Source organism: Triturus cristatus, chromosome 11, assembly GCF_964204655.1.
Source record: "Triturus cristatus chromosome 11, aTriCri1.1, whole genome shotgun sequence".
Classification (NCBI taxonomy): Eukaryota; Metazoa; Chordata; class Amphibia; order Caudata; family Salamandridae; genus Triturus; species Triturus cristatus.
In genome coordinates this window covers 262955049-262975705 of record NC_140594.1, presented here as the reverse complement: position 1 = coordinate 262975705, position 20657 = coordinate 262955049, and the positions used below count along the sequence as shown (strand labels likewise).

Here is a 20657-nt window from a genome sequence, read left to right as displayed (position 1 = left end):
CAACAGTTATTGATTCTGGAAGTTCAGCACTCCTAGTTGTGCTTATATAGGACACCCTAGCTCATTTTTCGTACTCTTTGATTAATTTGTATAATAATGATATGTATAATAATGATGTTATTAATACTGTTTGTATCCATTTTACCCACTTGCTTAATTTTCTTTCCAAACTGCAACTCACTGGAGTAAGTTTAAAATCTCAGCCAAATAACCTCTTGAATGGTGATTTTAGCGCTAAGATGTCTGATCACACCTGACACTCAGAGGCATCAGCAGTAGAGCATCCTGGGAATTTTACTGATAGGAGAGTGGCTGAGGTATTATAGACTGGGTGGGGGACCACAATGCCCTTTTAGCTGTAGGCCTCTTTCCAATGAGTAGGCATGGACGTCCCTCCACAGCCGTTCCCATTACTCAGCACTCAACAGATGGCCTTAGGCTTGTTTGGCACATAGATCTGTTCCTTAACTGTCTGACTGATACAGAAGGGAATGGCATGTTGGTAAATTACAATAGCTGGTATCAGGCATTCTTTTCTCAAGCTGTTCCGACCTTCTAGGGAGAACCTGCATTGGTTTGACGGTTGGTGCTCTATGGCCAGCCGCAGATTAAGGAAGGCGCTGACTGCCACCCCTAGAGTTGGGTCTGAAGTGCGGGTTGCCCTCTAGTTCTATAAAAATACCTTAAAACTAAGGAAGACCGAATTGCACAGAAGCGACTGGGAGCTCTTAGAGTGTGCTGCATTAGAGAATAACTGTAAGACCTTTTGTGATACCGTAAAAAGCATTAGGCTCAGAAACATATCCGAATGTCCTCTTTCATATTGTCCATATTGGGATCTGACTGTATTTCTCATTTCTGCACAATATATCACATTGAGGCTAATGAGGATTTAGATTTATTGCACAGTAAGCTACAGGGTTCTTGGCACTTTTTTTGCTCCTATCTGAGGTAGAATTAGCCATACACCAGAGCTCTTGCGGTAAAGTCCCGGACCAGATGGGGTCTTAATTGACCTCATTTAATGTAGGGCTAATTTGTGGGGCCCTCTGATCACTAAAATCTTTAATTGTTCTTTGAATACAAACATTCCCCGTTCCTGGGCTCTTTATATGATCGTGCCCATCTTTAATAGGGCGATCATATGTCTCCTAAAGGTTACAGGCCACTTTCTCTTATTGACAGTGCAGTTAAAATTATTGGTAGAGTGCTTTTTAATTGCCTTGCCATCGAGGCAAAAGACAATAATATCCTCTCTCCCTTTCTTTCAGTTTGGCTTTCGCCCAGGGCTGAGGACAATGGAGCCAATATTTAAATCTGAGCGTGATTGTCAATCATACATCTATGTCAGGCGTTGTCCACTGTACCTGGCCTTTATGGACCTATCCAAAACCTTTGACTGTGTGAATAGGTCCAAGCTATGGCTGATGTTGTCAGATCTGGGAGCAGAGTTGTCTTTAGTGGACTTTTTACACTCCCTGCACACCAGCCTTGCATCGAGAGTGCACTTGGCCACTAGCAGAGGGATGACCTCTGTATTCTCCCTTGAGCCTGGGGTACGGCAGAGTTGTATTTTAGCCCCGTTACTTTTTATCATTTACATTAATAGTCTATGTACTCACCTTTTTTTGAATCTGGTAGATATCCCCAAGATCGCTAATAATCACTGACCCACAGTGCTGTACGCCGAAAATGGTTTTTTGCTGGGCAAAATCCTAATGCCTTGCGAATCATTGTGCACCGGATTATGCCCTTTATGAGTAGCCTTAATTTGGCCCACAAATATGGTAAATCTCATATTATGGCTTATGGACTTGGTAAAATCAATATTTCTAAGTTTTCTATAAGGGGCCAGTCGCTTAGTAGCGTGAATGATTTTTGTTATCTGGGTGTTACTTTTAACTCTAGGGGCAGCTGGCAACCACACCTAACTAACTCATGCATAATGCTTAGTAGGGAGGCTGGTGCTGTTCTTAAGCTTACCTTCGCTAGGGGTAAAGGGAATAGCTCTCCTCTATTAAATGTTTATAATGCTCAGTGTGTCCCAGCCGCCATGTATGGTTCTGGGGCTATATTAATACCAAGGTCAAAGAAAATCATATCCTACGGAGGATAATGCGTCTACCACCGTTCTGCCCCAGTTTTTAGTATACATTCAAAGTTGCATTTGTAGTACATTACTGATGAGATCAAGCTGGCCCCTTTATTGTTGTGTGTCAGTGTTTGGTCTAATCCAGAGGGCTTCCTGTGCAGGAAAATAATTACTGATTTGTCTTAGTTTAGACAAGGGACTTAATATCCCATGGTTAAACTTTATTTCCAAAACATTCTATGGATTGGGTTTGTCCTCCTTGTTCACAATACCACAGAATGTTGCTAAAGACGACAAGGCAAGGGTCAAGTACCTTTTTTTAAATGGCTGCACGACAAGTAGGCTGAACTCTGAATTGTCAAAACCATCTGTGTTGACCTTTAATAGATAGTTTTCATCTGTGGAAACTGTTCTATACTTGTTTTTAGATCTCATGCATTGGGAGAAGTCTCTCCTCTTCTCTTCCACTTTAGAGCAGGTAATATCTGGTAGCTTTTGTGCTTCTGGAAAGATTCTTGCTGTATGGGGAGTGTTGCTCGACCCTCTCCATGCGATTTGTTTAGAATTTTTTCTTAAACCTCTTTTAATTAATCTGGGCCATCGCAAGTGCAGAGAAGCATTATTCCACCTACAACTGCTGAACAGCCATGATGTATGTTTTAAGGTAGGTTCCTTTCTTAAAGCAGCAGTGATATTCAATGGAAGGTTAGCTGACGGCATTGTTTGTGACAATTGTTACTCCGTACATGGTGTTGTTTTTAAAAATCCAATATTTTGAGTTATTAGAGAGTTGAGCTATTGTCTGTAAAAATTGTTATTGTATCTGTTTTTTATGACCTGGATATTGACATATCAAATTATTTACTTATTTTGTTCCTTGTTTTTAAACTGTACTGTGTCTATTCTTTTATAGTCATGCTTGGCGGAATAAAGATGTTTTTGATTTTGAATTGATTCATCTATGGATATTTCCAATGTGGTATACAGACAGCTATTCAGTTTAGAGGTAGTATGCCGGCATGGATGGTTGAGAGCTACCTCCTTCAGGCCAGTGATCCAAAACAAAAATTCTGACATGCTTTTTGACGAGTGGTTGTTGGGGGAACAAGTGGACAATGCACTTCAAGTCAACAAACTGGGAGCTTTGCAACAATGGAGACATCAGCCTTTTCGAGGGATTGACAGATTTCCATCATACAGGGGCTCATACCAAGGCTGCAGGAATTCACCATAGCATCCTTCCCATCAGCCTCCACAATACTACCAGGATTATGTGCCATGAAAGTAAGTCATATTCATATAGACAGCAGCAGCAATCATACACAAGGCAACCACAAAAACAAATACCCCAGCAAAAAAGGCCAGGGAGCTAGACAGCCCTGTCAATCTTCAGGTCCTGGATACCAAAGGAAGTTGAATACTTATTGCAGGTCCTGTATCGGGGATTATATCTGCTTTCTAAAACAACTGGGAGGTAATCACCATAGACAGATGGATTCTGGATGTTGTCCAGTATCGAGATACCCTGGAGTTCATTCAACATCCTACAACAGCGCCCCTCTCAAAACAAAACATATGCATCTTTTGTTGAAGGCAGTCCCACAAGAACAATGAAATGTGATGTTTTACTACAGATACTTCCTGGTAATAAGAAGGCTGCAAAAGAGTGGAGATCTATCCTGGATTAACGCCAACTCAGTTCTTAGTTAAAGAAACAAACATGGTCACTTTTCAGGAAGTACTGCCCCTTCCAATGAGAAACAATTACATGGCACCCTTGAATCTCAAGTTTGCATATTTCCTGTTTTTTAAATGATGTTCCTCCCCTGACTACTATACATTCTGCAGAACACGCCATGTTCAGTTCCAGACAAATTCTTTAAGGAACTTTAGAGTGAATTACAAACACTATTATGGGATGGTGGGGGTGCAATGATCGCATTGGCTAAGCTACAGAGAGGTGTATATGAGGGTGGTCTGGCCATACCAGACGTCCAGAAATACTATTGGGCATCGCAGTTAATGATTATCAATGACTGGGTGTTCATGGACAGAGACGACCCAGCGTATTGAGTGGACCATTGTTGGGAGATGGGTGCAAGAGGATACATGGGGGCACTCTACAGCCGCGCAGTGAACAAACATATGCCACCACATACGAATACCGTGATCAATGTGTGGACAAAAACCACTAGATTTCTTGGGTGGGATAACAGGCTGACGGAACAGACCCCCTTATGGGATAGTGATATGCTCAAGGAAGTAGCTAGGCTACAAGTGTTTGGTAAGGGAAAATTAATAGATATAATGTGTTTAGGATATGTATGGCGGGGACAGGCCCTGTCCCCGTTTTCCACACTGCAAATAGAGTTCCAACTAACAGAATCAAAGCGGTACAGATACCTACAATTGGGGCCTTCAATACAGAGGCATATCAAAGAGGGGGAACATCTCCCTGAATACAGCCTACTTGAAGATACACTACTACTGGACCCGATACCCGAAAAGGCGCTGTCTTGTACATATAAGAAAATCATTAACAATTCGCCTGACCCCCTCGTGAAGTTAAGGGAGGCATGGAAAACCGACATAGGCTTACTTTAGGATGACGACTGGGTGGAAGCGGTGCAAAGCCCCAAGGAGGTGACAATCAGGGCACGATTTTGACTGGTTCAGTTGAGAATATTACATAGGTCTTATTCCACCAACACCCTCATGTTCAGGCTGGGTCGCACCCACACAGAGGACTGCCAGAGGTGCTGTAAACAGAAGGGCACCTTCTTCCATATATTGTGGGACTGTCCAATTATACAAAAATTCTGGAGGAGGGTGACGCGACTAATGTTAGAAGTCCTAGGGCTTACAATACCTATGGAGGCACGGTGGCATGTTCTATGTGTATCTGGGGAACAAACATAGCCTAAGTATCAAAAAATCTGGTTACTAGTGGCTGCAATGGTGGCCAAGAGAAATATTACGGGGGCATAGGGTGCCAGCCAACCACCGACAGTGGCGCATTGGAAAATGGACATGGACTGATGCTGTGCAGCGGAGAAAACAATATGAGAGTCGAGGATGCCGGAAGAAATGGGAAAAGGTATAGAACCTGTAGGTGCTGTATAGGGGTATGTAATGGAAGTCAGGATATGTCAACGGGATGGGGTGGGAGAGTACGGTAGCTCTTGGGACAGTTCTCCTGGATCCCAGTTCAGACAGAAAAGACCATATTTTTCTAGAATGTAAAATATGCTGCTCTATATGTACTGTCAAAAATGTAATGTGGTAATGTTGCTTCCTAACACTGCTGATGTTTTAATAAAAAGAAGTTTTAAAAAAAAGGTTTGCATATTTCCACATACCCAACCAAAAGAAATATCACAAATTATTTTGATTTGAGGTACCTGGCTGCCACTATCAGTTTTGAGTACTTCCCTTTGGCCACTGATCAGCCCCACATATTTTCACCAAATGTATGGCTCTAGAGGCTGCCCACCCTAGAAAATTATATACCCTTACCTGGATGACTGGATGATCAGAGGTTCATCTATAACATCTAACAAAACCCAATAGATGCCTGATCGGTTCAAGCCCTTAGGTCCTTAAGTAAATGAAAATAAGTTATTTCTGACACCATGAGGAAAAATTCACTTTCTGGGAGCCATAACAGATAGCAGGAGCGAAAAAGCATTCCCGTCACTAGCTGAGCAAATTATACTCTCAACATTGGCAAAGCGTATACTGCATCCAACACAGACAACAGTACACCTCCTCAAAATACTGCTAGGAATGATGTCCTCCTGCATAGTGCTAATACCATTATCAGACTTCCTATGAGACCTATACAGGAAGAGTTGTTCAATCAACAGACATCTGGGTCATTCAAAGACAAAACAGTGTTGAGGCAGTATGTGAAAAAATCTCTTTCGTGGTGGATAGCTGAAGACTACTTGGGATGAGGTATTACATTCCTGCAATCAAAGTCGCCTGGTTGTCACCACCAATGCCTCTGTGGAAGTTGGAGGGAAAACATCTCCAAGAGCTGTCAGCAAGAGTACTCTGGACACACCAGGATAAAACTGTGCATATAAATGTACTGCAGTCCAGAGCATTCAGAAGGATGCTTCATTTTGCCCTCCTGCTTATTTCCAAATCAAATGTGTTGGGCCGAACAGACATCACCACCATCCACCATGTTCTGCATACAGAAACAAAGGGGAACACACTGCCAGATCCTCTTAGTGGAAGTCTTAAACTAAGGCATTGGGCATTTTACAAGAGTCACACTCACAGCAGAACATCTTCCAGCTATCGATAAGGACTAGGCAGATTTCTTCAGCAGAATATTAGACTGAAATGAGTGGGAGTTAAGGGACACCATACTAAATCAATTATTTCCACACTGGAGCAAACCAAATATAGATCTCTTTGCAAAGGAACGCCACAAGAAATGCTGCTTTTACACAAGAGGGAGCATGCACCCACAAAAAAATGTATGAGGGAATGCACCTTTAATAGGCTGGGAAAGTATGTGTTTTATAAAAGGCCTTTCCACCAATTCTCCTGATACCCAAGTTATTTGTAAAAATGAAGGCAGAACACTGCACACTTCTCATAGCTCTGTACTAGCTGAGACAATAGTGGTTCTTAAATCTGATGCAACTGGCACAGGTTCCACCAATTCTATTGAAATTGACAACAGACTTCCTATCCAGAAGCAAAGGTAAGGTACTTCATCTCAGTCCACGGTCTCTAAAATTAGTGTCCTGACTCCTGTGCATATGAATTTGGACATTTCGACATTTCAGAGAAACACAAGAAAACCTTAGCGAAAACCAGGGCTCTGTTAGCAAATATACATATACTGTTAAATGGAAAAGATTCTGTGTGTGGTGTACTGCTAACAGATTCAATTTTTTTCATATCCATATCTAAGCCTATCAAATACTGCAGTAGCTTTTACATTTGGCACACTCTGGCCTTAAACGTGAATCCATCAGAGTTCATCTGGCAGCTATCTCTCGCTTCAGACGTACACTAAACCAAACAAATCCATCTGTTTGGTCACACAGAATTGTTTGAGTTTTAGAAGAGTTTATTCAGAATGTTCCCACTGTCTTGAATGCCTCCACCAACCTGGAAACTGAATACAGTGCTTTTTCAGCTGATATCATCTCCATTTGAACCTATTCATAAAGCCACCTTTAAGTTACTCTCTTCTGGTGATAACTTCAGCAACACAAGTTGGTGAGATCCTGGTATTCACTAACAAGGAACTCGTCATACAGTTCTCAAAGGACAAAGTCATTCTTAGAACCAATACAAAATATACTCTAAAAATACCACTTTATAACAAAATAGACCCACTCGACTACATACAGAGGTATCTTTTTGAATTGTGTAACAACAGGATTGGGGAGGTCTCAAAAACTAACCTCTTCACAACCACCCCCAATTATTTATATTCGTGGGGTGGATTCCTGATTTACCAATGTCTGTACTAATTATTTAAAAAACAGTAATTATTGCAAGAACCCTCAGCTTATAAGCCACTGTTGTCAATTGTGGAAAATATTTCAAATCTATAACAACCCACACCGTGAGAGTTAGTGAAAAAATGTGCAGAGCAAGGTAGCACCTCACGTGCGCAACACCTTAGCGGGCTGTCACTGGTTAGATCATCACCAGTACTGCCACGTTTCTCATCATAGGTTGCCACCTTGTTCAAAGAAAAAATGGAAAACTGTACCAACAAATTTCATGAGGGGAGGAGGAGCCTAGCGCGCATCCAAGATGGTCGCGTGAGCACAGGGCTCCCCGGACCCTCGCTGCTCCTCGGAATTTATCCTGACTTTATCCTGACTTGGTTGATGGAATCTGGAAGACGAATGTTGGCTGAACACTAAACTCCTTTCGGAAACCAAATCGGACCTGGGAATCCTGATCTATGGTGGTTTGAACTTTTGAGGCCCAACCGATGGCTGTGCCCGGTGCGAAGGTGAACTGTGGAGCCGGGGCGTAGTTGAACAACAACGGCGGCGGGGCAGTGCCAGTGGCCGTCCCATCACTTTCGGTTTCACTTTTGGATCTCTGAGGGGCTGGACAGTGGAATTGCTTGGTGCGGCTGGGCTTCATTTGGCCTTCACTTGATGCTTGTGTTTCCGCCTGCTACCAGTGTGCCCATCGACTGTGGTCCCCTCGCTCCGCCACATTGCGGCCTCTGGTGCGGCCCGTGTCTGCTTGGCCTGTGCCCCTTCGACGCTTACTCGGTGGCCCCCTTCGGCGAGCGTGGATCTCATGGGAGGCAAGGGGGACCCCGAGAGGCGTAAGACCAAGACATCCCTACGTGGGGGACCGGTCCAGACTAACAACATGGACCGCTACACTCAAGGTAAAGGGTCCCCCGGGACGGCCAGTGTCCCCCCGGATGATGCCGGTGGTGGCCCGTCCGTTCCTCCGGATCTATCCTTGCTGGACATCATGGGCGGCATTGATGGCATCAGGGAGACCATCGCTACCCAGTACGAGGCCTTGGCCCGCAAAATCGACACGGTGGCCATTGATGTGACGCTAATTTGGGCGGATCTCTCTAAGACCAACGAGAGGGTTCAATCGCTGGATGTGCGGACGTCCTCCCTTGGTGCGGACGTGTCGGACCTGCAGACTACTCTCGGCGACCTCAAGTCGGCCAACGATCTGATGGCCCGGCGGCTGGAGGACTTCGAGGGACGGGCTCGACGCAATAACATCCGCGTCATAGGTGTTCCGGAGACTTCCGACAACCGCCCGGTTGATCTCATGGTTGAGGAGCTCATCCTCGAACAGCTTGCCCCCGCTGGCCTGAGTAAGTTCTTCGCCGTGGAGCGGGCCCATCGAGTTCCTGGTGGTCGGCCGCGACCGGGGGCCCCCCCGAGGCCTATTGTTGCAAGACTTTTTCATTACAGAGACCGAGACGCGATTCTGCAGGCCTCACGGGTCCATGGCCCGGTCCGATATGAGAATTCGTCCATTAACTTTTTCCCGGACTTCACCCAACTTGTCCAGAAACAGCGGATGGGCTTCCAGGGGGTGAAGCGTCGTCTCCGGGACCTGGGTCTCAAGTACTCTATGCTTTTTCCTGCTAGGCTCCGAGTGGAATATGAAGATCGGACTACCTTTTTTGACTCTCCTGCGACTGTGAGTGACTGGCTGGATTCGCTGCCGGACCGGGGTGACCGGCCTGGGCCCTCTGCCGGTACCGAGGGTGGCGGGTCTCCTTCGGAGTGACTTTTGGTCCTTACTTTGCCATTTTGTATTGTTCGGCTGGGTTCTACTTCTTGTGTGCATTTTGTTTCATTTTGATCTGTGTGGGGGGCGGGCGGGGACGGGTCCCTTTCCTCCTCCGGGGTCTTTTCGTAGAATGGGGTTTGTAGGGCGACAGGCACACTGCAAGTTGGGGTGGTTTTCTGGACCGCAGGGGTGCAGGGTGGGGGGAGTTGGATTCGGGGGGGGGGTTGGCGGGTGGGTGGGGTTGTTTGGATTTGTGTTTTTTGTTCTCAAGGCGAGGTATTGGCTATGGTTCATTTTCGGGTGTTGCGCTATTTGCTAGGGGACCCTTGATCTACTGGAGGGGATGGGGGGGGACGGGTTGAGATTGATGTCTTGGAACGTCAACGGATTGGGGGACCGTATCAAACGGGGTGTTGTGCTGCAATATTTGCGTCGTCTGACTCCTGATGTGGTGTTCTTACAGGAGACGCATCTGGTTGGTAATGTTTGTCACGCCATGAACAGGGGGGGATACCGACGCGTGGCCCATTCTGGTTTCACCACTGGTTCTAGAGGGGTAGGCATTCTCCTACGATCTTCACTTCCGTTAGAGATCACCAGGGTAGTCCTAGACGATAGAGGGCGCTATGTGGCTCTGACTGGGAGGTGGGAGGGGCAGTCCATTTCCTTGATCTCGGTCTATGTTCCCCCGGGCCTCCAGAACTCCACCTTCTCAGACTTGGGTCGTATGCTGCTTGGGCTTCCTGACAGTCTTTTGCTTATGGGTGGGGATTTTAATTCGGTTGTCTCGGGTGACCTGGATCGCCACCCGCCCAGGGCCCTCCCTGCTGCCCAGGCGTGGCTCGGCGGACTCTTGGAGACCTTCGGTCTGGTGGATTGTTGGAGGTTAATGCATCCGACACAGTGTCAGTACACATTTCACTCTGGGGCCCATGGGAGTCTCTCCAGATTGGATTATTTTCTTATGCCCGCGGCCCAGACTGCCCGGATTCGAGAGGTTAAACACCTGGCCCGGGGTATCTCTGATCATTCCCCACTGTGGTTGCTTTTTGACACTGGGACGCGGTCCGCTGGGCGGATCGCTCCTATCAACCCTTGGTACCTGCGAGACCCCAAGATCCGTGATAGCCTGGTTAAGTCGATTGATCAATATTTTCTTGAGAATGATGGGTCGGTGTTGTCCTCAGTGTCCCTGTGGGAAGCCTTCAAAACAGTGCTCCGCGGGCATGCCCTGTCCCAGATAGTGGATGCTAAGAGGGTTAGGAATGAGGCGGTGGTGACGCTGGAGACTGAAATATCGGGGCTGGAGGCAGCCTTGGAGGCGGGTGTCACTCCGGATGGGCTGCATGCCCTCAGCCTTAAGCAGTTTGAATATAAGTCTCTTGTTACTGACGCTGCCAAGACCATGTATAGGGAGCAGCAGGGTAGGTTGTATGATGCCGGGGACAAGGCGGGTAAACTGATTGCCTGGTTGGATAAGAAGGAGAGAATGAATCGTGTGGTCCCGGAGCTTCGGGTTTCGGATGGAGTGTGTGTGACTGAGCCTGGTGAGATTGTGGAGTGTTTTGCTGAACACCTCCGGGCGGTGTACTCCCCGGTGTCTGATAGAGATGAGGACGACTCTCGTCTTCTGCTGCGGGATATTGCCCTGCCCGGCTTATCCGTCGAGGACCGCGAGCTGATGGATGCCCCTTTGTCTGTCGAAGAGATTGCTACTGCGATTCGCTCCCTTCGCTCGGGCAAGGCTATGGGCCCCAATGGCCTGCCGATTGAACTATATAAATTACGCCCGGATAAAATCGCGCCTTTCCTCCGTCGTATGTTTCAGGAGTCGCTCGAGAGGGGTTCCCTTCCCGACGACCAGCGTCTGGCGACTATAGTGGTGATTCCCAAGGATGGTAAGCCACGTGACCGCTGTGCCTCATATAGGCCTATTTCCCTACTAAATGCCGAACCCAAAATCCTTGCTAAGGTCCTCGCTAATCGCCTGCTGAGCGTCATATGTGACTTGATACATCCGGATCAATGCGGCTTCATCCCTCATCGTAATACCGCCCTCAACTTACGGCGTCTGCACGGCGTCCTCGCTAGGGCGGAGTACTTCTCTGAACCGGCCATATTGGTTTCCTTAGACGCCACGATGGCCTTTGACACCATTGAGTGGCCATTCCTTTGGGCCGTCTTGGCGAAGTTTGGCTTTGGGGAGGGATTTCTTAGCTGGGTGAAGCTTCTCTACGCTGGACCAATGGCTCAGGTCGTTGTCAATGGGCGGGTTTCTCGGCCTTTCGCTCTCGGGAGGGGTACTAGGCAGGGGTGCCCGTTGTCCCCTCTGCTCTTTGCTCTCGCCTTGGAACCGCTCGCGGCCTGGCTCCGTTGGGAGCCCTCGATCAGGGGGCTCCGGTGGGCCCCGGGCTTCGAGGATCGGGTCTCGTTGTACGCGGATGATATTCTCTTGTACCTCATCTCGCCGCGGAAGTCGCTCAATGTTCTTTTTGATGTCCTTACTTCCTTCGGGAGAAATTCGGGTCTGATAATTAATTGGTCCAAATCTTGCGTGTATCCTATCTCTGGTGGCCCTCCTCTCTTGCCGTCTCGGCTCCCGCTCCAAATATCCCAGTCCGGCTTTAAATACCTGGGGGTGTACGTTTCGTTGGATCCGGCGGTCCGCTATGACAAGGGTGGTGTAAGTTGCCCTTGTCCCCACTTGGTCGCATGGCGCTGTTTAAAATGATGTCCCTTCCCAGATTTCTTTATGCACTCCAGAACTCCTTCAATGTCATTCCGGCGGCCTACTTTAGGGAAGTGGAGAGTTTGCAGAGGAGACTGGTTTGGGACGGGCGAGCGCGTATCGCTTTGGCAAAGCTGACTCCCCCCTGGTATGACGGGGGCATCGTGCTTCCTGATATTAGACGATACTATTGGGCCTCCCAGCTGTCTGCCATTAACCATGCTACGTATGCTCCTGGTTTGAACCCGACATATGAGATGGATAAATTCCTGCTTCCCGGCGGTAACTATAATAGAGCGCTCTACTCTCGATCCGCTGGTAGGACCCTCACGGGCCCTACTAGGATTGCGGTACGTGTGTGGAAGGCGGCGAACGTAGCGATGGGCTGGAGTGAGCGTTTAACGTGTGCTACTCCTTTATTCGCCTCAGAACGCTTGGGAAGCCTCTGGACAACGAAAGGTTTCGAACACTGGGACATGATCGGTATCAGCAGAGTGGGGGACTTATGGGTTAAAGGAGCGGTTAAATCCTTCGCGGTGCTCCAGAGCGAGCACGAGCTTAGTGAAAGAGAGTTCTTCCGTTATGCACAGGTTCGGCATGCCCTGCTCTCGGTCTTTGGGGTGGGGACCACGGTCCCTGCTTCTTCGCCTCTCGAGGACCGCATACTCGACGGTCACGTCCCCGACAGTACTATCTCTCTGATTTACAAAAAACTGATAAATGATCGGGCTGACCTCTTGGTGCGTCTTCGGGAGGCATGGACGGGAGATGGGGTGGAGTTGGACGACGAGGACTGGCAGACTGCACTGTCATCCCCTAAGGAGGTGGCCATCCCGGCCCGTCTCCGTCTGGTCCAGCTTAAGATTCTCCATCGTGTTTATGTGACGGGCCCCCGCTTGGTCTCGATGGGGTTTTCTGACGACGGGCTCTGTAAGCGTGGCTGTGGGCTCAGTGCCACTTTTCTCCACATCCTATGGGAGTGCCGCGAGGTGGCGAAATATTGGCGCCAGGTGCATGATGTTATGAGACGAGTCACTGGGGTCGCTCTGCTCCCGGAGGTGCGTCGCTGTGTTCTGAATGTATGGGAGCCCAATGACTATAATGCAGCTCAGGCTCGGTGGGCGGCCTTGGGGAACATGATCGCAAAGAGAGATATAGCGCAGCTTTGGGGTTCCCAACGGCCTCCCACCGTGTCCGTATGGAAGGAGAACATGGACTGGTGCATGTTCAGGGAGAAAACTGTGTATGTGGCTCGTGGTAAACCGGGGGCATGGGGTAGAATTTTGGGGCAGTGGAACGTGTATCGCGGGTCTATCTGTGCTCCCCCCCTGGTGGATACGTCTGGGGTTGCCTCGTCCCCCTGATCCTTGAGGGTTCCTTGCTTATCGCGTACATCTGCGTACAGATTTGGTTCTCCCGTGGCCCCCCCCCTCCCTCTCAGGCCTCCTTTTATTGACCGCCCTCGGGTGGTCGGGTGTGGAGTCCCCCGGCTGTGGTTCGACGCCCATTTCATGTCGTTTCGCCTTGTTTTTGTTTTTGTTTATTTTTGTTGTTATGTGTGTTAAAAGTGTGTATCATGACTTCTCTTATGTGCAGTCTGATCTTTTGCAATATAGCGGAGCCCCTATGGGCCAGTCATTGTTCTTGAACTGCTTGACCACTTTAACTACTAGCGGCCGGCCCTGGTGGTTGTAGGCCCGTGCTTGTAACCTTTCCTCTGCACAATAAAATTTTTCAAAAAAAAAAAAATTCATGAGAAAGCAAAAAAAAGGTGAAAAAAGGAGTGAAAATTACACACCAAAGTCCTGGTTTAAAATTGATAGAGAGCCATGACTACCACAATTTTATTCTCTGCTCATGGATCAATTCAAAAGTAAAAAGTGCTGTAATTCAACAGACACGAAGTCAAAACGCCAACATGTTTCATTGCCTTACTTGTACGGCAAATTCTTCAGGGCAACAGGACTTCATTCACCATAACAGCATTTTTTATGCTGGATTATTTGTGACCATTGTCAGCCATGGTGTCTCATACCGGCTCGACAGCGTATTAACACGGGCTGTGATTCTGTATTTCACAAGCCCTTTTTGAGCTTCTGGGCATTCGTTTAAAATGGCAACACGAGCTTTGTCTCAATCGCCTATGAGCTCTAAAAATACCAACCAAGTTTCATCTGAACAAACCAGTTACCTTAAAACATTTTTTCCGAATTTAACGACTCCAGCTAAAAGGTCTCTTCACTTACTGGATGTGAAAAGATGCTTCAGGTATTATTGGAACAAACACACAATCATTCAGTGAGTCAAACCTTTGACAAAGATCTGTCACTCCAATGGTACTTTATCCGCTATGGGTGTGGTAGTGTATCTGCAACTTTAGGCTTAGAGTACAATGCCATTGTGATATATTATTTTCACAACGTCATGACAACAAAGTTGAAAGAATCCCAGGAGACTCCCCTGGGTGTCTAGTGTTAAAAAATCTCTGGGTTTGGTAGATTTCCTAGGGTGGCTGCGGCGAAGCCCAGACCCAAAATCCACAGCTTCCTACACTGCAAAACAAGGGTCAGTTCTGAGTGGAAAAATGTACTTTGTCCATGTTGCCTTTCTGGGTGTTAGTGCTAGGCCTACTCAGACAATTGGGGTACATCCTTATTGCAACTAGTGTGGGAGCACTTTGTGGACCCCTGCAGCTTCCGGAAATGTCTCTCATGGAAACATGACGAAAATGCATGTTTTTTGCCTAAGTTGAGGTTTGAAGGGCATTGTAGGTGAGAAACGTTTGGGGGATTCACGCAAGCCAGACCACTCCAGAGTCTCATGGGTGTGTAGCTTTTAGAAATTTTGCGGTTTGACTAGTTTCTCTGAGTGTCAGCTGATATACTTCCCAAATTCTGTAACTCCCCCATTAAAAAAATAGGTTGGTTTTGCTGTGTGAAATGTGATGTTTACAGGATGCGTTTTGGGGTATTTTGTGTTGCAGGAGCTTGGCCCAGCCACACACATCATGCGCCATTTTTTTTTATAACCAATTTTATTGGTCTTTTGTATAACAAGATAAACAAAGTAACATTTGTACCACTGTGGCATGTAAACAAGTGACATACCCCTCCCTAGATGGTATAAAAAGAAAAGGAGCCAGCCCTGTTGCGTCGTGGACAATCATTCCAGTGAGCCTATCCATTTTCCCCATATTCTTTCATGTTTTGTTCGGGCATCCTCTTGCTTCGTAGTCCGCTTTCTCCTGGATAGCACACCAGTCCACTCCCTTGCGCCATTTTGAAATAGGAGGAGATCTTGAGATGCACCATTTTTATCAGAAATCCAAACTAGAATAACATTTGTTATTACCGGTTGGATTTCTCTGCATTTTTGGTTTCAAATGTAGGCCAGTGTGCAAGAAAGAACCTATTTCACAAAACATCCCTCTGTATCGCGTCACCATGGATAACGTCAAATTTACCGACCTACAAATAACCACTGTTCCTAAACTCAGTATCTTGTGCACATTTCAGAAATACTTAGTTTGACTTAATACCCATTTTTCATTAATTAGATTTGACCATATGAATTGCTGAACAGTTAGTACATGATGAAAAATCATTATAAGCTGGAGCTCATTTATTTGCTCTGGGTTTTGCTTATTTATGAAAAACCTATAAACCCTATATATCCTTGTGACCAGAAGGGTCTTACGAATGCAACAGTATCTTGCTTTTATAAATTAGCCATTGTGACAAAAAATACAGATGAAAATATTACCAATGGCTAGATTTTTCTTACTTATTTTCATAATTTTTATTTCAGTGATTAGTATATTTGGGAAAACCTTTTGGGATCTGTGCAAATGTTTCCTTACTGAATAGGTTGAAACTACAAAAAGTAGGGAAAATGGACTATCTTTTAGAAAAACTATGGTAAACCTTTTTTTTTTTTTTAATATATATATACATCTTGTTTCTGACATCTGGGAAGATTGTGATCCTGGCACAGCAAACCTTTTGCTGATGCCATTTTTTGAAAAACAATTAGCTTGATCTTGGCTATTTTCTCAAGGGGAATCTACAAACATTGTGTACCTTTAGAGCCCCCAAGATGTTGGCTTGGATAACTTTTGTGTATAAAAAGTTATGAAGGTTTAAGCACGAGGTACCCCAAGCATCCAAAAAGGGATTTAGCAACCAGGGGGGAAAGCCATAGCAGTGAAGTGGGTAAAATGTGTTTCCTAGATGCACAGCCATACAACTCCCACATGTCATTAAGAGGTTTGACTCAATGATGACTTAGAGGATGGTTGCCCTCAACGACTAAGCTTTAAACCGGCTATTCACAGACTTAATTAGGACAGTTGTCACTAATCTTTTAGATCTCTGGGAAGAGAAACACTACATTCAGGCTACATGCCTACAGATATGGCTCCATATCTGTATGGACCGCACCATATTTGTATTTTTTGTGCAGATTGTAAGCTAGTTATGAGTTGGCCCTTGAGTAGCATCAGGCAAAGCGCTTTGCCACAGATTTTACACAAGCTGTAGGTAAGGTATGTAGTGTTGCCTGTGTAGCTAAAAAACGACTCTTTTTTGTTAGTTTTGAGAAAGTGTAGACTGAATAAGGCATCATACAAATGCTTTCATTCACCTGTTATTGAGGGATTAGTGAATGTAGAGGTGAAATAAGGAATGATACAACTTCTTCACAATATCTCATGTTGGAGAAAGCATTTGATGCTAATTTCTCATGGTGTATCGACTGTACCACAGTGATACCTTTTCTTATTCACTTTTAACCAGAGATTTTTAGGCATCACTTACTAAATTGATCATTGGACCAATTCATGCTTCAGTTCTCTCGTTTGGTCTTCCTCTGAACTCCTTGACTTTGCACTGCATTGTTGGGGATTTGCAATTTCTAGCCATTCATTTAAATGGTAATGTCTTTTATGGTGTTGAGCTTTATTCTATCTTTACACGTCCATAACTAATTGTTACAAAGCATCAACATGGAATACTATGTATGCATTTTTTTCAAAAACTAATGTCTCAGTTGAGGGACTGAACTTAGGCTCATTTGAAAAAGCTAATTAATACTGGTGAACCCGCAGTACCCAACCATGCTGTTTTTTCATGTTTGAAAATATATATAACAAAGCATTTATATTCTTTTAACTCCTGTTTGCAACTTTATTAAACTTCAAAGCATTTTGTGGTAATTTGATGAATGTTCTGTACTATGGGTGTTTAAAGGGCTTCTTGCCTGTCATTGCTTCTAGTGCTACATGGTATTTTTTCCCCCAATACTATATATATATATATATCCGTGGTGAGCATCAGCAAATTGAAGCAACGTTTGTTTATATATTACACATGTTTGTTTTAGTGTGAACAGGCGAAGAACTCCCACCGCCAAACCTAGACGAACCAGTACATTGCTCGCTATCTGAATAAAAGTTCAATACATGTGTTTTAAATTGTTTCCTTTTAAGTTTTTAAAGCTTTTCATGGCATTGCAAAGGAGCATTTTTTAAATAACGCACTAAGAAGTGCATGCATATATTGGTAATAATGCTACAACATAATGCAAAGTAGACACAGGCTTTGAAAGTTGTCCAAAACAGCACACAGGTAATACTTTTTATGGCATTTAACTTTAATCTACATTTTCTTCCTTTTACATGATCTTATCAAGATATACTGCAAGCGGTATTGGGCTGCTTACTGTAGTTTCACATGTTGAGTTTGCCTATTCCTTTTGTTTTAATAATGTATTGTGCAAAGGTATATGTTTATTTAATCCTATGGATCACATTTAAGATTACCTTATAATTTCTATTAGGTACATTATAGGGTTTCTCAGTAACGTATTTAAAGCAGACAATAGATGTTTGTGGCCATTCCACCAATTCACTGTGAATCCTGTCTGACACTAAGCAGAGGGTCTGTATTTACTTTATACCAAAAATCTACAAAAAAAATCAATGTTTCTGAACGTTGTTTAATATTTACATGAAAGTAATTTACATTTTACATGAGCTCTTGGGAGAGTGACATTTAAAACAATAATTGTCATAGTTTCTTGAAATAAAATACTTCCTCTGAAAACGGACAAAGCTGATTGAAATATCCAGACCATAAGATGTTCTGTGGTTCAGGTTTATTAGTGAATTGCTTTGTAGAGTAAATATATGTCCACGCTTTTCCATATTGTTTATTCTTAATAGTTAAAAAGGGTGACAATTTCATTTGATACTATCCCAGAAACTAAATCATTCAATTTGTCTCATGGTGAATATTAATTATTTTTTGTTTCACTACAGCTGCGTAACCAAGGTCAAGTGAGAGGTACAAGTGCTGCCAATGATGAATGAAGACCTGCCCACGTTGCATGCAGCGCTGACCTTTTCATATACTTCTGTGTGGATGTTTGAGTGTGTCTATATCTGTATCTATACTATAGACACACAAGCTGCCATACACAGGGCATCTGTTAAAATACTGATTGACTGTACCTCAGCTAAGATGTAAAGGATCATATTTTCATTGTAAATACTGTAAAACTTCTAAATTAAATTTCCCGTCATATAGAAATTGTTCGAAGCAGTAACCTATATATTTATGTGGATTTAAAGTTTAGGACCAATGTATTGTAAAAGGGAAAAGAAAAGTTTTTTTAAGCAAGTCTGTTACTGATGGAATTTCATCTACAACATACTTTTTGCATAAGGTTTTGACTTCCAACATCATAAAATGCATTCTCAGGTGTTTCCGTTATGTATTGTAAACAGCGGAATTTGAAAAGTTTGAATTTTTTTTTCAACATTGTCAAACTCCAATACTAGATTGAACTCTTAGTTTATTGCTTGCAAATCCCACCAACCCTGATCTGCTCAAAACTAAGAATAAAATAAATCACCTACTTTTTATTAATGTTTTCTATGTTTTAGTTTCAGCTGTTCTTCCTGTATCAAAACTGGAAAATGTGGAGTCAACATTTTATGTGTTGGTACTTTTTGATACGGCTAGAGCACTTAAAAATGTTATGGTTGTGTTAACAATGGCATTATTCGAATATTGACTTACTAGAAATGGTCTGGTGTGTTGTGACCTGGAAATGAAAGTATCATATCATTAGAATAGTATGTAATGTTTCAGAAATTACCACTTTCAGCAGTTGTTGTTTGTAGTACTGCAAATTGTTAACATTTTAGATGAAAACATGATGGAATTTAATTATGGTCGTGTTCTTTGCATGTTGAAACTAAGTTTTGAATATTATGTTCATTGCTTTCTTTTCTAGTGGAAGTTGATAAATGCAGCATCTGACCCATTTACTTGACACTTATTATAAGTAGACTTGGGAATATAATGATCCTGTAACCTTTTAATGTGAACATTGAAAGTATATAACTAGGGAATAGTTGCATTATTTTTTTAAGCATAATATAGACCGTCTTAAAGCCAGTTTTCTGCTGCTCCCAACTCTTTCAACCATTGTAGCACCTTGTAGAGGACCATGGAGCGGTGCCTTAGTTTAAAGATATTAATCAACTGGCTGCACAGCATGTCAACTATGTCCCTGACTGGCTCCAATACATTAACATCTTTTGTATCACAATTTCTTTCTTTCTGTCTTTTGTGAGCACATCACTACTTCACAGACTGATGTGGAACTTTTCGTTTTTTATTCTGCATGCATATTTCTTTTCTTCTGTAACTTCTTTCAAGATTGCTTGCCTGGTTCCATGCCATAAATCTAAAAGTTCAAGAACTGAAGACTTTTTTGGGAGATAGTTTATGATGGATAACAGCTTAGAAAATGTATAATCTGTTGGGATAGCTACTTTTGATTGAGTTCACGAATGACAGGTCACACGTTTGAGGGCCTTTATCAATACATCTATTTTTGTGGGGTTTATCCATATTTCTATGGTGCACCTAGTGCAGTGCTATATTTAGTATGTATGTCTAACACCTTTATTGTTGTAACCTCATTCCCTCTTTCCATTATTTTTAAAAGTATTACGAATGTAGTTATGTGGCAAAACAAGGTGAAGATGACTAGGCTTTTGCTTGCTCCCTCACTGAATATCTAGCAGACTCGTGGCCAGACTAATTCTAAAACTCTCAGAACTGTCAACTTAGTTAACCTGGATATTGATGTGCTGAACTGTAGCCTTAAAGTGCCACTACTCACCTGTAAGGGTCTCAAAGCACTGGGGGGGGGGGGCAGGGGTAGATGGAGGGAATGCTGATCTGTCGAAGGCACTGTGGTTCAGTTGAAGAGCAAGGGCTTGAGGTCCTTCCTGAATTGAGGCAGTGACCTTGCCTGAGGTAGAGAGGCAGGGTTTTCTAGGTCTTTGCTGCAAGGTAGGAGAAAGATCTTCCTTTGGCTGTGGTCTTGCAGATATGGGGGACGGTAGCCAGGGCCAGTTGGGCAGAGCGGAGGTTTCTGGTGAGTGCGTGGAATGCGAGGCGGTGGTTAAGGTACGCAGGTCAAATATTGCAAAGGGCCTTGTAGACGTATGTGAGGAGCTTGAAGGTGATTCTTTTGTTGACTTGGAGACAGTGGAGG

General features: G+C 44.4%; 2 protein-coding genes across 2 annotated transcripts in view; one reads left to right on the top strand and one right to left on the bottom strand.

The window, feature by feature from the left end:
• Positions 1–19008, top strand: part of PITPNB (phosphatidylinositol transfer protein beta) — a 624814-nt gene extending 605806 nt beyond the window's left edge. Inside the window, exon 11 of the mRNA XM_085636212.1 lies at positions 18403–19008. Coding sequence (XP_085492338.1) covers positions 18403–18453 — 51 coding nt within the window. The 3' untranslated portion in view covers positions 18454–19008. The remainder of the gene's footprint in view (positions 1–18402) is intronic.
• LOC146783979 (uncharacterized) overlaps positions 1–20657 on the bottom strand; it is a 778724-nt gene that overhangs the window by 393130 nt on the left and 364937 nt on the right. The gene's annotated exons all lie outside the window — the stretch shown is intronic.